Source organism: Perognathus longimembris, chromosome 15, assembly GCF_023159225.1.
Source record: "Perognathus longimembris pacificus isolate PPM17 chromosome 15, ASM2315922v1, whole genome shotgun sequence".
In the NCBI taxonomy this organism is placed as follows: Eukaryota; Metazoa; Chordata; class Mammalia; order Rodentia; family Heteromyidae; genus Perognathus; species Perognathus longimembris.
Window position 1 is genome coordinate 30,310,370 of NC_063175.1, and position 20,742 is coordinate 30,331,111.

A 20,742-nucleotide genomic window follows, 5' to 3' on the forward strand; every position below is an offset into this window, starting at 1 on the left:
AAAACAAACCAAAAGGAAGAAATATTCCAGGATAAACGATACCATTTAAAAACATGGCAATATCCACTTATCCTTTATCAGGATGGAATCTGAGTTTAAGATTAGTGGCAAATGCATAGAAAACAAACCAAAAGGAAGAAATATTCCAGGATAAAATGGACGGGGACTGTTGTGCAGAAAAGTTTAAGTATTCATAAAATGTATAAAACATAGTTCTAATACAAACATGCAGCAGTGATGTCACAAAAATTATAATGTAACTACACTGAGAGGGGCTAGGAAGATGTGTTTTGTTAGAGTGTGGAAGGAGTGACATAAATCTTCGTAGTCTGTAAAAGGAAGCCAAGAATTGAAAATTTAAAAATCCAGAAGTGAAAATACATAGTATTTAGAATTTTGGAGGTATTTGCCTCCAGAAACAAGTGAAAGGTGTGGTTTATGGAAAGAGAAAAATTAACTTTTAAAAACGGTGTTTGATGAGAGTTTTGAGTTTTTAAGCATATGCATATATGATTTGGATCAAACTAAACATTAAAAAATAAGATAAAAATAAAGTACTGGCCAGATAGTACTAATACTCTATACATTCCATCCACCATAGGCTGTCTAATCCAGAATGGTGCTTTTCTCTCAAGCTTGTTGGAGTAGGGAAGAAAGGAAAAATGGGGGAAAGATGGATTTTTTTCTATTCCCTCCAACTTTTAAGACACCCTTTTCTCATTCCTGAGGCAGCTTGGTGCATGTAGCGAACACTTCCAGTTTTTAGACTGTGTTTGATGTGGGTTGGCTAAGGCCAGAGGGGTAAAGAATGGGGAGCTCTTCACTGATTCAGTGGATCTAGGAGTTCTGGTTTCTTTCACCAGTGAGCCAGCTATATTTACATTTTAGACTTGCCTCAGATATCTGTCGTGTGAATTTAATCCAGATATATAGTTCTACTTGGTGAGATAGCATGAAATACACTTATTGTATCTTCCCAGAGAAACTTACCATTTGAAGTATATAATTCAGTGGTTTATAATCAGAGTTTGAAATGTTCTGCTACTGTTACCAGTTTTAGAAAAATTGCATCACCCGTAAAAAATAGCACTCTTGGGGCTGGGAATGTGGCTTAGCGGTAGAGTGCTTGCCATGCATGCATGAAGCCCCAGGTTCAATTCCTCAGCACCATATAAACAGAAAAGGCTGCAAAGTGGCACTGTGGCTCAAGAGGTAGAGTTCTATCTTTGAGCATAAAGAAGCCAGGGACAGTGCTCAGGTCCTGAGTCCAAGCCCTAGGGTGGGGAGGGGGGTGAAGTACTCTTCATTCCTGTGTCCAGTTTCAGGCTTAAGTTGTTGATATTGTGTAGTCATGTATTCTTTGGTAATTGGGCTATTTCCCTGAAGTTAATGTTTGAGGTTCACCTATGTTTTAATATGTTTCCTTTGTTCCTTTATATTATTCAGAATTATTCCATTATGGGTATGTTGTATTTTGTTTCTCCTGTTACCCTGTGATGGACATCTAGGTTGTTCCTTTTTATGCTGGCTTTTATAAATAATGTTGCTGAGAATGTTTATGGGGAAATAAATGTTCATTCTTGAGTAGAATCCTAGGAATAGATTTGGTAACTTAAACATTTTAGAAAGTGGAAAGCTATTCTCTATGTGGGTGTATCATTTAGATTCTCACCAGTGTGAGGAGTGTTCTACTTTTACCATATCCTCATCAACACTTCTTTGCTGTCGTTTTACTTATACATATTTTAGAGTGTGAAATGTCCCTTGGTGTTCCAGTTTTTATTTTCCCAGTAATTATATTGAGGATTTTTCCACACACTTATTGATCATTCCTATATTTATCTAAAAGAAAAAAATTGATAAATTGACTTTACCCAAATTTAAAATTTTCATACTAAAGAATGAAATAACATGGGACTGCCTCAAAAAAAAAAAAAAGGGTTCTACACAGCAAAGACATAGTTATTAAACTAGAAAGACAACCAACAAACTGGAAGATCTTCACCAGCTATACACTTAATACCCAAAATATCTAAGATGCTCAGGAAACTAACCCCATCACTAATAAACTAATCAATAAATGGGCAAATGAGCTAAACAGAGATTTCTTAAAAGAAGTATATCCAGTAAACACATGAGGAAATGTTCAATGTTTCTGCCCATAAAGGAAATGCAAATCAAAACAACATTGAGATTCCATCACACTCGAGTTAGGATTGGCCAACATTAAGAATTTGAACGATAACAAATGATGGCAAAATATGGAGGAAGAGGAACCCTGTTGCATGGTTGGTGGGACAGAGTAGTGGGACAACTACTCTGGATGGTGGTTGGGAGATTCCTCAAAAAACTAAATGTAGAACTTTCTTACGATCCAACTATACCACTCTTGGGCGTGTACCCAAATCAGGATTTGGTAAAGACACTTGCACATCCATGTCCATTAATGCACTATTCACAATAGCCAAGTTATGGAAACAGCCTAGATGCCATTCAATAGATGAATGGATCAAAAAATGTGCTACATATGTACAATGGAATTTTACTATCTATTAGAGTGAATAATATTATGTCATTTGCAGGGAAATGGATGGACCTAGAACAAATCATGTTAAGTGAAGTAAGACAATGCAGAGAAACAACCAGCACTTTTTTTTCTCATATATGAAAGCTATATCTAAAATACAACTAGACATGATTCTGTGCATTTACACACAATTGACAAAAAGAGGGTATGTGTAGTGGAGAATTCCAAAGGTATAAATCTAGTTATCAAAGTGAACTCCAGGAAATGGAAACTTTTTTAAAGGGGGAGGGCAAAAGGGAGGTACAGAAATGGAGGAAGGAAGGGTGAGCAAATGCAGTTACTGTATTCAATACACACTGTGTAAAAAATGAACTGTGTAACTTGTGGGAATGGATGAGAGGGGGTAAATTGGGGAAAGTGAGGGAAGGGGTGACATTGTCCTAAAAACATTGTACTCACATCCTGTCTGATGGAATTGTAACTCTTTTGTACAACTCCTTAAAAATAACAATAAAAAAAACAAAAAAGGATGAAAGAACAAAGCTACAGAAGAAAATATTTGCAACTATCCAGCAAAGAGCTTACATTGAGAATATTTATAAAGAGCTTTTAAACATACAACCCAGTAAGAAAAATTTAACAATAAAAATTATGCGAAAGACTTGATACTTTATCCGAAATCTCATTTGATTGACAAATGAACACAGAAAGACAGCGATTGGGGAAATGCCAATTAAAACAGTAATGAGATACAATTCTAAACCTATTTAAATGGACAGCTAAAGTAATAAATACCATCATTGTGAAGTGCTGAAAAAGATGCAGAATAATTGGAATGCTTGTATATTTCTGGTGAGCATGCAAAGTATTATTATACTCTCTGGCAAAAAGGTTTGGCAGTCGTTTACAAAATTATGTTAACCATGTAGCCCAGTGAGCCAATTTACTGAATGTAAATAAATGAAAGCATGTTTACACAAAACTCTGCACTTGAATGCTTATAGCCATTTTACTCTTATGGCCAAACAACTTGACAGATGAATGGATAAGCAGACTTGACATAGCCATGCAATTAAATGCTATTCAACAATAAAAAAGAACAAACTAGTGATATACACAATAACTTAAGTGTTTCTCAAAGACATTATGCCCAGTGAAACCAGTGTCAAAGATTACAAACAGGCTGTATGCTTCCATTTATGTGACAATATAAAAAACTAGTAATGGAAAAACAGATGTTGCTTGCCAAGAACCAGGTATTAGAGGCAGGCTGTGACTATGAAATGATAGTACAAGAGAGTTATTTGCCAGTGTGGAACAATTCTGCTTCTTGATCATGGTAGTGGTTATATGAATGTGTACATGTGTTCAAACTCATAGAACTTAAACCCTCAAAAAACTAAATGGCACAGAATCAATACTGATGCTCCTGTGAAGCAACTGGAACTCTTACCACATTGCAGCTGAGAATCTGAATTGTTACAGCTTGTTAGGAAACAATTTCGTAATATCTCCTAAGGCTGAGATTATATATATTTTGTTCCCAGAAATACAGGCACCAAAAGACATACATGAATAATGATCATAGCACTATGTGTTTACTAAGGTCCATGAATATTAGAGTGGAAAAATAAACTACTATAAGTGTTTGCATAATGAAATACTGTCGCAGTGATAAGAAAATAAACTGTTGCATGTAACAGTATGGATGTTGTACAAATAACTGTTAAGTGAAAAAACCAGACAAAAGAATATACTCTGTGTCAGTAATTCTCAAGGCTTGAGAGAGTCTGCAAGGTCAAAACAGACCTTAGGATATTACATATTAAGATGTCCTTTGGGGCTGGGGAGATAGCCTAGTGGCAAGAGTGCCTGCCTCGGATACACTAGGCCCTAGGTTCGATTCCCCAGCACCACATATACAGAAAACGGCCAGAAGCGGCGCTGTGGCTCAAGAGGCAGAGTGCTAGCCTTGAGCGGGAAGAAGCCAGGGACAGTGCTCAGGCCCTGAGTCCAAGGCCCAGGACTGGCCAAAAAAAAAACAACAACAAAAAAAAACGATGTCCTTTGTCCTTTTTTCTCTTAATTCTTCAGCTAGTACACAGTGGTGTTTCAGGGGCTGTATGAATTAGTCACCAGGAAGAAGAGAATTCGTATAATAAGTTGAATAGAGGAAAGTTTAATATAAATAAATGTTAACTATAATGGGACAACTATAAGGGAGTTAAGACATTGTAATGGATACCCTAGGAATGAGAGTACAAGGAAGGAAAAACTGGAGGAGTCCTGACCTACAGCTGGAATTCAGACCTTATCAGAAAAAAAACTCTTATTGAAGTTCACTGTATGATGGAAAAGTTTGTTCATTTGCCCTGGCTAATACTCTCCAGTGTTGGTACTAGTGGGTAGGCCTACAAGTGAGAAATCCACTTGAGTATGTATTTGCACGAAATCAGACCCAGAACTGGCAAATAGGAACTGCCTTTCCATAGTACAAACAGCCAACTTTAAGAAGGAGGTTTACTGAGAACTATCTGCCTATTGGTGTTCTGCTGGAACTAAATGGAACCTTTTTGAAGAAGGTCTAATTGCAGCTCATTGGATGGTAGAAAAGTATGCTGAGTACCTCTGGGTATTCACCAGACTACACTGTACCCACACCTGTAGGAGGGAGAAAAAAGATAATAGAAGGACACACACACCAGATAGGCAAGTGCCTTCCTCTTGTGATATTCCTTCACCACCCTCTACTGACAGTTTAGATATGCCTCATCTGTGTACCATGGCCAGCTACAAAGGAAAACCACTTATATAGGCCTTTTCCATTATTGCGGTGTAGATAATTAAAAGTTTGAACCTGAGAGGCAATAAGTGGGTAATGGACACACTACATGATAGTGAGGAGTTGCTGCTTGCTGATAACTAAGGTAATATTTGTTTAGAAATTGTTAGGTTTTTAAAAATTCCTCTTAACATACATAGTAAATGTCGATAGTTATAAGCTGCATAAAGAAAAGCTTTTTGAAGTTCTCAATTTCTAAATATGTAAAGGAATCATAAATCAGAAAATTTGAGAAGTACTGCTTTAAAAACAGATGAAACTCATAATGCTGGGAGTCTTTATGAATTTAATCATTTATTAGGATTCTCTTTTTGTTACCTCCTATTCTAGATCATATTTTTTGCTGCTCTTTGATTATTCTGTCTAATGATCTTACAATCTTATTTCATTTCCATACAATTTTAGAATTTACTTTTTAGGGTTTAATTTTTAATATATCCATGACGTAGGTTGTTATTTTATTCTATAGAACCTACTGTTTCAGATTTTTCTTCTCCTCTGCTTCCTAGCCACGGCCATGGTTAACAGTACCATCTTTATACTATATGTGTTCCTTAATCATCTTGTATATTGTACCTTGTTTTCTCTTATTGTTATTTTGGTAAGCCAACAGTTACATAGTCACTTTGGCTATTTTAATAATAAGTACAGTTACTTAGGCAAAGAGATCATGTGTGACACTAAATGAGATAAATAATACAAGAAAGGTTTGAAAGCTCTTGTTTATACATACATACATACATACATACATACATACATACTGGCTGTTCCTGACTTTAAAGTCTTTTTCTAATAAGCAATACAGAATTCATTCTCCCATAAAAACACTGAATTGTCTTGGCTTGATCACCTATGATGCACGTGATAGTATTATGTGCATGAATAATCAGCCACTGTAACAGTTTTGATGGGAAACTTTTCAGAAGTAATATTAGGAATTTTAAAGACATGTTTTCTTTTTTGCAACCTGGACAACTAATCTCTTAAGCCCTGTCTTTTAGCTCAACTTGGAAGTAAAGGCTACAAAGGACAGCAGGCAAGTCTTCTAGTGGATTTGAAATAAACAATGGGTGAGGGTCATGGACAGTGAAGTGAAATGAAACTGGATTTTCTGGATCAGAGATGACTAGTTAGTGAGATCATTGATAGTAAGAGGTAGGACCATGCTGAGAAATGGTTTTTAAAAAAAGATGAGAGGGAGGCTAGGCATGGTAGCACATTCCCAGTAATCCCAGTGCCTGGGAGGCTGAAGCAGGAGGATCAGTATTTTGAGGCTGAAATGGGGTACAGTGAAGAACAATGAAAGCTATTTGCTGCTGCTTTTCCTCTGGCAGCCATAGAATTCTACTCATACTTTTAGACCCTTTGTCATCTTTTTAACATGCCCTTTTTCTTTTGTTCAGTTGCCACGATGTATCCCTAGCATAGCATGGTCAAGTAAGTAGGATTCTTACAGTTTCAGAGTTTTTCATCTCCTCTTTCTCCACTCCCATTGATAGGTGATAACAGCAAAAAGTTTGAGAAGCTTGGGAGAGCAAGGGGGAAAAGGAAGAAAGGGGCTAGAGTAACTATTTAATTGTGGATTCAGTTATGGATAAGAAAAGATTATACATACATTTTTTAAGGGGCTTATATACTATAACACATACTCTAATACTGATACCTGATTGCTCACTGCTGTTATTATTCTCTAGTACTATGTACCCTAGCAATATCATTTAGCTAACAAAGTTGAAAGAAGAGACCATGTTATATAACAAAATGTTCGGATAACATTTACAGTGTTGTGTGAATATATTTCAGGTGCATTTGTTCTGACATCTTCATGTTTAGGTCTAATCTATTAAAACAGGATGCATATTGATATTTCACTTATAGAGGTGGCAATTTGTTCATTGGAGGCTGGACTGTGAAGTCTTCAATCAGGCTTTCTTATTTCTGTCCTTGGCTTCTCATGTTTGACACAGTTCTAAGTTTCTGCTTTAAAATTGGCGAAAGACTAAGACATGGTTTATAATAGGTAGTCATTAAATGTAATTGATCTCCATGAAAGTTATACTTAGTTTTGGATTTCAAGTTTGTGTTTCTGACTTTTTTTTTTTTTGCTCAAGGCTAGTACTCTGTCACTCGAGCCACAGCGCCACCTCTGGCTGCTTTCTATATATGTGGTGCTGGGGAATCGAACCCAGGGCTTCATGTATACAAGGCGAGCACTCTTGCCACTAGGCCATATTCCTAGCCCTTGTTTCTGACTTTTTTATGCAATTGGATTCTTTAAATACATGGAGTTTGGGATTGTTAATATAGGTTTGATTCTCCATTAATGAATCAACCCTAAACCCTCATAAGGCGGAGTTGCTTAACTTTAAAAATGCAAGTGACATATATTAATTTCAATGTATTACTTTAAGTAGGTACTGTTTATTAATAATAAAACATTAAAACTTAAAGAAATGAAAACATAACAAGAATCTTACCACTAGAACACACTGTTTCTATTATTCTCTTACCCCTTTTACTTGAAATCCATTAATTAATATAGAATAAAGGCATTTTCTTTGTCTCCAGGTGTAAAACAAAGGTCTATCCAGATAATCTTCCTACAACAAGTGTGGTGATTGTTTTCCACAATGAGGCATGGAGCACACTTCTGCGAACCGTCCATAGTGTCATTAATCGTTCACCAAGACACATGATAGAGGAAATTGTTCTTGTAGATGATGCCAGTGAAAGAGGTAAATCATAAATTTTAATGCCAGTAATATGCTACCTTTTGTCAGTAATGGTCTACTAATTGCTACAATTTTAACTTAATAGTTTTATATAAATTTCTAGTTTATTCTAAAAATATTTTAGTATTTGAACTCATTCACGTATAGAAGTATGCCATTGGGAAACTTTAAAAGCACTTAATTTATGTTGTATCTGAATCATATTTTTTAAATGATGCTTTAAAATGAGTATGTTTATGCAGAGTAATTAAAAATTGAATCATGTAATTTTGTTAGGCTTTTTTCTGTGTAAAGCTTTAGTTCTAGGTTAGTGGACTCAGCTAGATTCTACTTATAGCCATAAATGAAGAAATTTAGTTCAGTGGATAGTAGTACATTTGACAACAAAAATGGATCTGGACTTGGAGGAGTCTTAGTTTTCTAGGATCTTGAGGTCTTTGATTTCTTATTTCTAAGTTTTTGGAATGGTCTGTAGCTAACTACATAAAATGATTAAGCTGAATGAAAAAGAAGTATGTAATATGACACTAATCAAAAAATAAATGTCTGTGACTCTTGCCTAAATGTCTTTTGAGAATTGCAGCTTTATAACATATTCTGTGAAATTCTCTTTTTGAAAAATATATTAATTAGGTGCCTTGGGCCAGCATAAGTTATTTTGAATCTTTCATTGAGATTCACACTGCAGAGTACTATAGAAAAGACTTCTACTTTGTCAGTAAAGAAGCCTGTTGTAGTCAGAAACCTAGCATTTCTCAGTACCTATCCTCCCCACAGCAGCACATATGTCCAATAATCATTGGTATAATGTATATAGCTTTTACTGCTTTTTATTCCTTTCTTGACACGCTTTAAAACTGTTGATGGCCCTTCAAGTTGGTGGCTTCCCCTCTATTGTTAGATTCTTCAAATTATATTTTTTGTCTATTCTCATTGCATTTGCTGAGTCAGATATTAACACCCTTTCTTTCATGCGCCCACACCAAATATGTATACTTAAAAGCAAGTTTATAGCCTGTAGCTCATGCTTTATAATCCTGCTTACTCAAGAGACTATGATTGGAGGGTCATGGTTTGAAGCCATCCCAGGCAGTAAAGGCTTTATCTCCAGTTAACCAGTTTAAAAAATATATAACTAAAGGGGGAGGGGGAAGGGAGGAATGAGGGAGGAGGTAACAAACAGTACAAGAAATGTACCCAAGGCCTAACATATGAACCTGTAACCTCTCTGTACATCACTTTGACAATAAATAAGAAAAAAAATATATATATATATCTAGAATGGAAACATGGCTAAAGTAGTATAGCACCAGCTGTGAGAGAAAAAGCTAAGCAAGAGCAAGCCCTGACTTCAAGCCCCAGTCCAGGAATACACAAACAGTTTAGTCACATGACATTGATTATTGGGAGTAATTTATGTATTAATAACAATTTAAACCTTATTCAGCCAGACTTCAAATGGGAATTAAGAATATGGTATAGTTCTTCCCTGGGCCTTATAATTTACCTTCTTAATCTAGTGAAAAATGATTTATAATCATGCAAGACAATGTAAATTCACTGTCAACATGAGTGAAAGCTGTTATGAATTAAGAATACCACACTTAAAAAAAAAAAACTACTGCCAGGTGCTGGTGGTTTACATCCATAAATACTAAGAGGTTGAGCCCAGGCTGGAAGGTCTATGAGACTCTTACCTCCAATTAAATATCAAAAAGCCAGAAGTGGAGCTGTGATTTAAGTTGTAGAGTGCTAGCCTTGAGCACAAAAGCTCTGAGACTGGCGCATGTGGGCATGTGCGTGCGTGCGCACACACACACACACGCGCGCGCGCGTGCGCGCGCGCACGCCATTTGATTTCTTTGCTTCCAGAGAGACAGCTTTGAAAATTAGAGGACTTGCCAATTGTCTTCTGGTTGTATTACTGAGGACAATAGAAGTATAAACCACATGTGGATAACTTTTGCTAGGAGTTAATTCTTAAGAAAATTCATCTAAGTTTGTATAACTGCAATCATGGTTCTGAGCAATGTATCTTTAGATGATTTTGTCTTTGTGCAAATACAGAATGTACTTAGCAGGAGATGTTTTTGATATCACTAAATAACATAGTTTTATCTACCTCCATCACATATGCTGTCTGTCACTGACCAAAACATCATTATACAGCATATAACTGTGCAAACATCCATCGAGTGAGTTGTGCTTGGTTCACTTGTGTTCACGTTGCTAAATGAAATGTTCTTTTTTTGAAAGTCCTGAGCCTTCAGCTCAGGGCCTGAGTATTGCCCCTGTCTTCTTTTTGCTCAAGGATAGCACTCTGCCACTTGAGCCACAGTGCCAATTCTGGCCGTTTTCTATATATGTGGTGCTAGGTAATCGAACCCAGGGCATCGTGTATACGAGGCAAGCACTCTTGCCACTAGGCCATATTCCCAGCCCTAAATGAAATGTTCTTAAAGGGGAGATTTTTTTCTGAAATAAAATGAATTATTTTTCCATTCTCTCCTTTGATTTTCTCTTTAATTTGTAAGTGCCTAAGAAGGCTATATGAAGAGTAGTAAATTTTGGTAGAGTGTATCCTCATCAAAGACATTCATGTACTCACAACTCAAAACAGTATGTAAAAAGAAACAGCTCAAAGAGACAAAACAGGACATCTTTTCTCTCATATGCAGAAGCTAAATCTGAAACACAATAGAACATAATAAGTTATACAGGATTCTAGGCACTCACAGTAAAACCAAAGGAGGATATTCTTAGGAAAGGATCACAGACTCAAGGACATGCATGTGATCATATAAAATAATACTTATCGACGTGAACTCCAGGAAATGGAAGGGAGGATTTTTCTTCATGTTGTTTTTGTTTTCTTTTCATTTTATCTTGTTTGTTCATTTATCTGTCTTTGGGAGGGTAAGAGGAAGGCACAGAAATGGAGGGTCAAAAGGTGAACAGAGACAGTGGTGGTACTCACTAGACACTATGTTGAAAATGATCTATACAACTTGCTGGCGAAGACCAGAGGGAAAACTGGGAGAGAGTGAGGGAAAGGGTGACACTATCCAAAAGGAGATGTACTCTTTACCAGACTTAGGTACTGTAACCCCTCTCTACATAACCTTATAATAACAATAAAACAATTTAAAAGAAAAAAGTGAAACTTACATATCTCAGTTCCTAAATTTCATTTTTTTTTCATGTAATCCTTACTTAATATCCTTGAAGATGTGAGTCAAAAGGTGTGGGCAGATGTCTACTTCACAGTCCCATCAGAGGTTCAGTCACTAGCACTCCTGAGTGCTATTCTAATTCTCCTTTATCTTCCTGTCTAGAATCTCTACCCAGGTGTGGTGGTACATGCCTGTAATCCTGGGAGTATCACAAGTTCAAGGCCAGTCTGGGTATACATAGTAAAATCCTATTTCAAGAAAGGAGAAGGGAAGGGGAAGGTGGGAGAGAGAAAAGAATGAACGAAAAAGCAAAAGCCAGGTCATACAGGATTTAGTAAAAGAGGTAGCATAATTGTGTTTGCACGCCCAAAAACTCACTTTGTATACACTGTATTGAACAGGTGGAAGGAGGTACACGTATATGCAGAGACTATACTGGTTGATTTATTTTAGCAATCCAGATGAGAAATGTCTATCTCCGGAATAGGATAAAACAGACTTAAACAATCACTTAAAAGCCAAGAGTTTGCTGTGGTTCCCAAACTCAACAATTACCTAAACAATGATGCCAAATGAAATTCCATTAGAAAAATCATTGTGATTGCACAAACCTGCAGTTTTAACTACAAAAAACAGTAGTTCCCCGCTCCCATATATCAGAAATGAGGACCTAGATTCTTGAGATATTCTTACTCTGACTACCTCATGTTCCATGATAGAGTTATGCTTTACAATCCATTCATTGGATAGCAGTTGTAAAGATAATTGTAATAAATGTTTTCAACCTTAATAATAATCACTTAATCTCATAGCTATTTCCTATAAAATGAAGCTTGATTCATAATTCATATTTTTGCACTTAGTCCTGAGTCCATGATTCTGTATCATCCTAAAGGAAAACATGTTTCCTAACCTTATTGTATGAGTCACAAAGATCCCAGAGTTGTAAAAAAAATAAATTGTAAAATAACAAGCTTATTATCATACCATAGAATTTTGCATTTTTCATTTGCCCATAGGACAGCGTATCACAGCTTTCAGATATATGAGACTTGGGAATTAAATTGCTTTGGTTTTCATCAACAAACATTTAAACTAATATTTTTGCAAACACTTGTTAGGAGACACATTATTTTTAATGCATTCAACCTTGATTAAGGTACTCAAGTATAGCTCTTATTCTGTCACGTGAAATTCTGACATTCTAGATATCGAGTATAAATTAGACCGTAATTTATATTCATGGCAGATTAGGTACTTCCACAATACTGAATTGTTCTTTGTACAGTTCCCTTCTCAAATTTTGTTTTTTGAAAGGGCTTTGCTACGCTGATACTTGCCTGTATACCCTAGGCAGATGTCAAACTCACAATCCTCCTGCATCTGCCTCACAAATGCTGGAATGGTAGGCATGTACCAACACACCTTTTAAAGTATTCTTTTTTTTTAATCAGGTAGACATATATACAATACACAGTGTACCAAAAACATATACAGTAGCCACATGGCATACACCAAAGGAAATTCACCTAGGACTTTAAATATAACGTCAACAATAGAGTTTGCTTATCCTTTTAAAAGTATTCTTGACATGGATAAAAAGTTGGGTTTTGAAACTGGAAAAACATGGGCTTGAATCTTGGGTCCAGGCCTTAGCTGTGCCACCTTAATCAAATTCATGTAATATTCTGAGCCTTAGATTTTCATTTCCTATTCCTGAGATACACAGCCTCACAGAGTTCTTGTGAATGTTAAATGAGAAAACATTTGATGGATTTAACAGTGTATTAGTTCCAAAATGTTCTCTGAGATTGCCACTGCTCCCATTTTTTTTTACTCAGAATGTAGTTGAATCTTTCTGATCTTGATTTGCAAAATCTACTAATCAATTTTGTAGATTCTCTTTTTAGCCCAGATATTAAGGAAATATGTTAGCATAAATGGAAATATTAGTAATCTGATGTGGTAGGACACAAAAATCTTCTTTTTGTCCATTGTCATATCCCTGATTATTTTATTATTACTTCATTCTGACTTTGCTAGTTCAGCAGATGATTATTTCACTCTTACCTGTCATTCCCATCCCACTATTTGGGAAGCACTTTGGATCCCTACTGTCAGCCTTTGAAGAATCCTTTAATGCATAATCCTTATTTCTATGAATTGCAGAAGTTCTGTGGGACAAAGCTAGTCATAGAGGAATTCTAATAGTTCTATTTAAAGTATTTAATTTCATAGGGAAGTTATCTTCATGTATTTATATAAAATATAGTTGGAAAGACATTGGGCTATATCATCATTAATAGCCTCTATGCTATAAATTCTACAAAATAATCCAAAAGATCTTTTATCTTTGCTTTGAGGAAGCCTCACTTTTTTCTGCTCTTTTTTAAGTCAGTTATAAAATAAGGTAGGATGTTCTTCTTTATGGGCACAAACATTATCTGACTTACCAGGGTAGCTCTCCCTTTTGCCTTTTCTCTCTTTCTCCACCTTCTCTTTTTAATTGCCTTCTTTTATTAAAAATAAAATAAAATATTTTCCATAGCCCCACCTGTCAAAGATTTCTCTTTGGCCTTGAAATTATACTTCAGTATTTCCCTTCTGAGCTTAAGGTCACTTCCTGTCTCCCAACTTTAAAAAAAAAGAAGTATATAAGTCAAAAGATTATGGTGACCAATATGGGAGTTTGTTTCTGCTTCTAAAGAAATCTCAGAACTTTCAGAACTATGGTGTATTCTTTCTTCTCTCTGTTGAAGTCTGGATTTAGTACTCTTGAAACATTGTGATAATATGTGTTTCCTTCATGAGTCTTTCTTTGTACCATATTCCAGTAAAGGCAGCTGTAGTCCACACTCCTGTGAAATAAAAAGGCACCCTTTAAGAAATGTGTTGGTGGGGCTGGGAGTATGGCCTAGTGGCAAGAGTGCTTGCCTCGTATACATGAAGTCCTGGGTTCGATTCCCAAGCACCACATATATAGAAAACAGCCAGAAATGACGCTGTGGCTCAAGTGGCAGAGTGCTAGCCTTGAGCAAAAATAAGCCAGGAAAAGTGCTCAGGCCCTGAGTCCAAGCTCCAGGACTGGCAAAAAAATAAAAATTAAAAAAAAAAGTGTTGGTGAACCTTATTAGGAATGCTTAGTATGCTGAAGAAATATAAACTAAAAATGTTTTACAGCTGAGTAATACCAGTTCACTCTTTTCTTTTCATGTTACTGTTTTCTATTAATTTCTTAGACTTCCTGAAAAGACCTCTAGAAAGTTACGTGAAAAAACTCAAAGTGCCAGTTCATGTAATTCGAATGGAACAACGTTCTGGATTGATCAGAGCTAGATTAAAAGGAGCTGCTGTGTCCAAAGGCCAAGTAATCACCTTTTTAGATGCTCATTGTGAATGTACAGCAGGTTGGCTGGAGCCTCTCTTAGCCAGAATCAAACATGACAGGTAATTTTTTGCAGTCTGTAAATTTGTTCTCAGTACTTTTGCCCTAAACTGCATGATGAGTTGTGAAATTCTTTTGTTGTTGATTGTGGTGATGGTGGCGGTAGTGGTTGTGAGCCTTGAGCTGATGTTGGCCTGAGCTCTCTGATCCTTAGATCTCAGCTTCTTGCATAGCTAGAATTACCAGCACCTGGCCCTTTATTTTTAATAAATACAAAAATAACTTTATCTCACGTTGCCTTTAAAATATTCTGAAGCTATGGTAAAGAAAATATGAAGGCAAACAGATGCTTAAAGTCTGGTAATTGCTAAATGTGTAAATTTCTTTGCTTTTGGAGATAGAATGGAAAGCATGTTGTTTGTTACAATATCTACTAGGTGCTGTGTTTGCCAATAGAACTGATGGACAATGAACTTGAGGAAGGTAGCATAAAACCCTTTACTTTTGTTCACCTTTTTAAAAAATAAAGTTTTATTATTAAGTTGTTGAACAAATGGGTTAAGATACATAATTCATTTCCTTTTAGTACATATTTTCTTGAGTTTTACCATGTCACTACTATTTAATTGTACAGCTTTCTCATCATCACTTTCTTTTTTTGTTTTGGAGATATATAGGGGAGTTCTTGCTATGTAGCCCAGGTTGGACCCCAACTCATAATCCTCCTGTTTCAGCTGCCTGAGTGCTAGAATTAGAGGCATATGCCACCAAACCGGCCTCCTTACATTTTTGGTAGCCTTGAAAACCCTGTACTTTGGTCCCTGCTCTCTAAAGCTCTGGGATCTAGGGTAGGCAGGTTATTTTATCTCTGCTCACATCTTCATTGAAATTCAGCTTTAGGCACAGAACTTCTAGAGTTGAGAGAAGCACATTTTAAGCTGAAATGCTTAATTGTATGTGGAATAGTACTCTGATCTTACCTGATATAGGAAGAATGTTGCTGTAATGTGCCCTTATGGTTGTAGTCTTCACATATTTTTGAAAGAATTACTTTACTATTGCCTGGCTGTCTTAGTGCTTGTGGTTCAGGGAACAACCTGGTTTCAGTCTACTAGACTTGTATCAGTTGAATTTCTGCTTGTCATGCAGTTTGAGCTGAAGGCTATCTGTATTAACATTAGTGTTTGGAGTTTAAAAGGTAAATTTTTTTGTTAGTCAAGTCACAACTAGAAGGAGTTAGAACTATTGCATCTGGTGTGTTTTTTAGCCAAGTGCTACCTATATTTCTTCCCTTTCAAAGAGAAATAAGAAAAACTAGCACTGGGCGAAAAAAATCTAGTAGCTTCAAGAAAGAGTCCATTGACATGAAGAGTGAAAAGGAATGTAATATCTCCATAAATAATAGATGACTGATTTAGGAAACATTTGCATGAATGAATATATAACCTTTAGAAACAGGAACTTGAACCCAATAGAGAAGATGCAGTGTGAAGTGATAATAGTATAGAAGGAATTAGCTAACATACTATATATACACAGTTTTGGCTATGTGGTTAGTTAGATATCCTGAATAACTTTTCAACTGAAGAAATGAAAATGCTATATAAAATACAAAAAAATTAAATGCATCATTGAGTTGGCATGAAAGTAAGAAATTTGCATAGCTCAAAACAAAGTGAGAGCAAATGAGTAACCTATACTAAGTTATAAATTTCTACTGAACTCTAGGGTTCTAAGCTTCACTCTTGATAAATGAACAAGATGAAATAATAGGGGAAAAACATCAAGGTTCTTCCCAAGGTGGGAAGATTATTAGACACCTGTATAAAGCTGATTTTGAGATCTGTACCTCAGTGTAAGAAAGAATGCAAAATAGATTTCACTACATCAGAGAAAACTTACGTGTCTCAGGCTTGGTATTTGGATGGAAAAGGGGAAACAATTCTACTATACAAATTTGTAAGAAGATTCAGAAAAGTGGAAAACAAACTCTTTAAGAGCCAGCATAACTTAACACAAAAATAAGAAAAAAAATATGAGGTAAATTATAGCTCAAGATGACTCATGAATAGTACAAAAAAAACTCACAGTACCAGCAAACTCAGCCCATCTATAGACACATACACAAGCACACACACAAAATATATTATGACCAATTGCTTTAGCTTAATATTACAACCCAATTCATGTAATGTACCCTATTTAACTATTTTAAAGACTATCATTGTAAACTTATTAAAGATCTGTGATAACTTCCAAATATTAGGAAATAAATTTGAGTCCAAGAAAGAATACGGAAAGAAAAAATACCTTAGCAATCTAACATAGTATAAATGGAAATTTTTATTAAAAGATTCAGAGCAAGATTTGTCCCAAATTGGGCTGAGAATGTAGTTCAGTGCTAGAGCACATCTGAGGCCCTAGGTTTGATGCCCAGAATTCAACAGGAAGTTTTTTTCATCAATTGTGTTTTTTTTTTTAACATTGTAGAGTATATTTTTATTTTAGAAACACTTGGTATTCAGTTGTTTTGTGGTTAGTAAAATAAGCAAGAACGTTTTGAAAGATCTTAAAATTTTGTTTTTATGCTGTTAGGAGAACAGTGGTATGTCCTATCATTGATGTGATCAGTGATGATACTTTTGAGTACATGGCAGGCTCTGATATGACCTATGGTGGATTCAACTGGAAGCTGAATTTTCGCTGGTATCCTGTTCCCCAAAGAGAAATGGACAGAAGGAAAGGTGACCGGACTCTTCCTGTCAGGTAATTTCCTTAAAGTATCAGCAGAGGATTGTGAAGCTTTAGGAATCTTAATATTAAAAGATTTGTGTGCTTTGAGAAACACAAAGGAATTGTATATTATATATATCGTTATCATATTTCATTTATTTCAGTATTTGAGAAAGGGCTTTTTTTCCTATAATAAATTAATAAAATTAGAAGTTTTCATGTGTTGGTAAATCTAGTGCATATGAGAAACGATAACATCTTTTATTTCTATGGGGACATTTTGCAAATATTTAAGTCCACAGTCTATTCTTAAACTTCCTCTTAATTATGTCAGTATGTTGTTAAAATATTACCAAAATCTGGGTCCTTGCACCGTAAAGTTTTTCCCAAACTCATTCCATATTGATGATACTTATTGACTGGTTAGGAAAACTTGTTTCAAACATTAAAATTGCTAGAATTAACACAAAGCATTTAAAAATCCATGATTATATTGTCTGATTTTTCTTTTGTTTCACAGTTAATCAATATAGATTTTCTTCAGAAAGGGATAAAAAATGTTCTTGCTGTTTAGGACATGGAATTGAGACCTTTAAGTTCTCTGAGCCATCCTAGGATTTATTCCAAATGAATCCACATGTCACACAACCAAGCTTCTACCTTATTCTCTTCTGGGCTTCTCAGACCTGTGAATTCAGGTCCCGATTCTGGCAAAGCTAAAGAAATTTCTCATATATTCTTTTCGCAAGCCAGCAAGGGACTTTTCTTTAGCTATTACTTCAGTTCTATGTCTAAATCAGGGATTAAGGATTCTTACACATTTTTAAATTGATGAATTTCTTTGAAATTTATCTGTTCTTCATTCATCTTCTCTAATGGGAAAAGTATACTTAGGAAAGATTTAACAGGCCAAGAAACCTCTACACTAAAATGATAACTGTAGACATTGGCCAATTTCCTTTAGTATCTAAGACAAGTTTACTTTTTTCTCATTCTTCCTCTTCTAACATCAAAATAGTACAAACTTCTAAAAAATACTTTTACTGGGAAAGCAAATACTGGTACCATAAGCAGAGTGTGGGGTGAAAGTTTGTAGGGGTGATCACTTCATCTTTATAGTGTTCTTGGATCCTAGAACTTAATGATTTTTCTTCTAGTGGTAAATCCGGTTTTTCTGTACTCATCCTTCATGGAAATCAAAGGGTTAACTGACAGTCATTTATTTAATTTCTTCATTATCGTTTTTCTGTTCAATTCTGCCTATTCCCTCCTCCACAGTACCTGTCGAATATCAAGGCTTTTTCAGAAAATCTTCCATACTAGTCAGGATGATAATCTCTTTAAAAAGGAGTATATTGATTTTGTTCTATATTTGATCTCTTTCATTCCCCAAAAGTTTCTGTTTGGCTTAGTAAGGAGCCTCATTGTTTTCATCATTTTAATCTTATGTCTCTGCAGCATTTACTACCTTGTAAACCTTGCATTATTGACCCTAACCTGAGTCTTATGGTTAAAATTCTAAAGGAAAAAAAGATTTATTTTTGACTCACACACTATAATTCCTTAAAAAAAACAAAAGCTGATTGTAAATTTTTAATCATTACAAAAGTAATGGAATAGTATTATGATTGAATTTCAGGACACCTACAATGGCAGGAGGTCTTTTTTCAATAGACAGAGATTACTTTCAGGAAATTGGAACATATGATGCTGGAATGGATATTTGGGGAGGAGAAAACCTAGAAATTTCCTTTAGGGTAAGTTCCCCTTGGAAACAATCTTTTACTTAATCTCATATACTTAACCTCAAATATAGATATGCATTGGTTATATGTGTTATCTCTAAGTAATAAAATGAAATTTAATGAGTTTAACCTGACTCCAGAGCCATGGGCCTATAAAACTTTAGTGACACTATTAAGGATTGATTTTAAACTGTTTAAGCACATATCCAGTTTTAATAGTCCAGCTATTTTAAAAAAAGTAATAATGTAATTTATATGTGCTACTGTGATGTGCCTGATTGCCAAAAGCATATGCTTTTTGTCTGGTATAAAAATTGTTTCCTAGAGGGGGCCCTGTGGCTTAGCTGGTCAAAGCACCTGTCTGGTAAAAATTGTTTCCTTATAAAAATCTAGTCTCTCTGTGTGTGTGTGTGTGTGTGTGTGTGTGTGTGTTTCTCCTGGTAATAGGGCTTGAATTCAATGCCTGGGCACTGTCCCTGAGCTTTTTTGCTCAAAGCTGTGTGTGTGTGTGTGTGTGTGTGTGTGTGTGTGTGTGTGTGTGTGTGTGTGTGTGTGTGTGTGTGTGTTTCTCTCCTGGTAATAGGGCTTGAATTCAATGCCTGGGCACTGTCCCTGAGCTTTTTTGCTCAAAGCTGTGTGTGTGTGTGTGTGTGTGTGTGTGTGTGTGTGTTTCTCCTGGTAATAGGGCTTGAATTCAATGCCTGGGCACTGTCCCTGAGCTTTTTTGCTCAAAGCTCTACCACATGAACTCCACTTCCAGCTTTTTGGTGTTCAATTGGAAATAGGAGTCTTACGGACTTTGCTCTTCAAACTGGCTTCAAACTGTTTTCCTCAGATGTCAGCTTCCTGAGTACCTTACAAGCATGAGTTGTCCATGCTCAGCTATTACTGTACATTTTAAATAATCAACTTCTGATTCAAAGTAATTTTATTAGTACTAATAATATATTGTACAGAATGACTACCATTTTATAAGTAAAGTAGTAAATAGATTTCTTTCTGTGGACACTGTCACCCCTTCCTTTACTTTCCCCTAACATGTAATTTTTTTGTGGGAGCCAGTAATGGGGTTTAAACTCAGGACCTAGGCACTATCCCTGAGCTCTGTTTGCTCAAGGCTAGTGCTCTACCACTTAAGGCACAGCTCTACTTCTAGCTTTTTGTTTGTTGTTAATTGGAAATGAGTCCCACAGACTTTCCTGTTGAGCTGGCTTTGAACTTTGATTTGCAGATCTCAGACTCCTAAATAGCTGTGATTACAGGTATGAAGCACTGGTGCCTGGCCAAATGTGATTCTTTTTATTATAAATAAAGGTTTTTTAGTTACAGAAGAAAATACGTTTTGAAAGGAGAAAGTTTTGAAAGGAGATTTAAGGTCAGAAATCCATATTTGATCTTTCACTTTTTCATTTTTTGTCTGTTTTTAAATTTTATTAAGTAGTTGTACAAAGATGTTACAATTCCCTAAGTCATGGGTTCAGTGTATCTTGATCAAAGTCACCCATTGATTTGTATCACTTCTTTTTTTGTTTTTCTTGTCCTAACACAAAGAACAAAATATACTATCATTATTTCACTTAAAACTTATGATGGTTTAGGTCCCTG

At 35.6% G+C, this 20,742-nt stretch overlaps 1 protein-coding gene across 1 annotated transcript in view; it reads left to right on the forward strand.

The window, feature by feature from the left end:
* The window catches only part of Galnt1 (polypeptide N-acetylgalactosaminyltransferase 1), a 51,397-nt gene that overhangs the window by 16,877 nt on the left and 13,778 nt on the right, over positions 1-20,742 (forward strand). The window contains exons 3-6 of the mRNA XM_048363733.1: positions 7,938-8,104; positions 14,514-14,721; positions 17,255-17,425; positions 19,032-19,149. Of these exons, the coding sequence (XP_048219690.1) occupies positions 7,938-8,104; positions 14,514-14,721; positions 17,255-17,425; positions 19,032-19,149 (664 nt within the window). The remainder of the gene's footprint in view (positions 1-7,937; positions 8,105-14,513; positions 14,722-17,254; positions 17,426-19,031; positions 19,150-20,742) is intronic.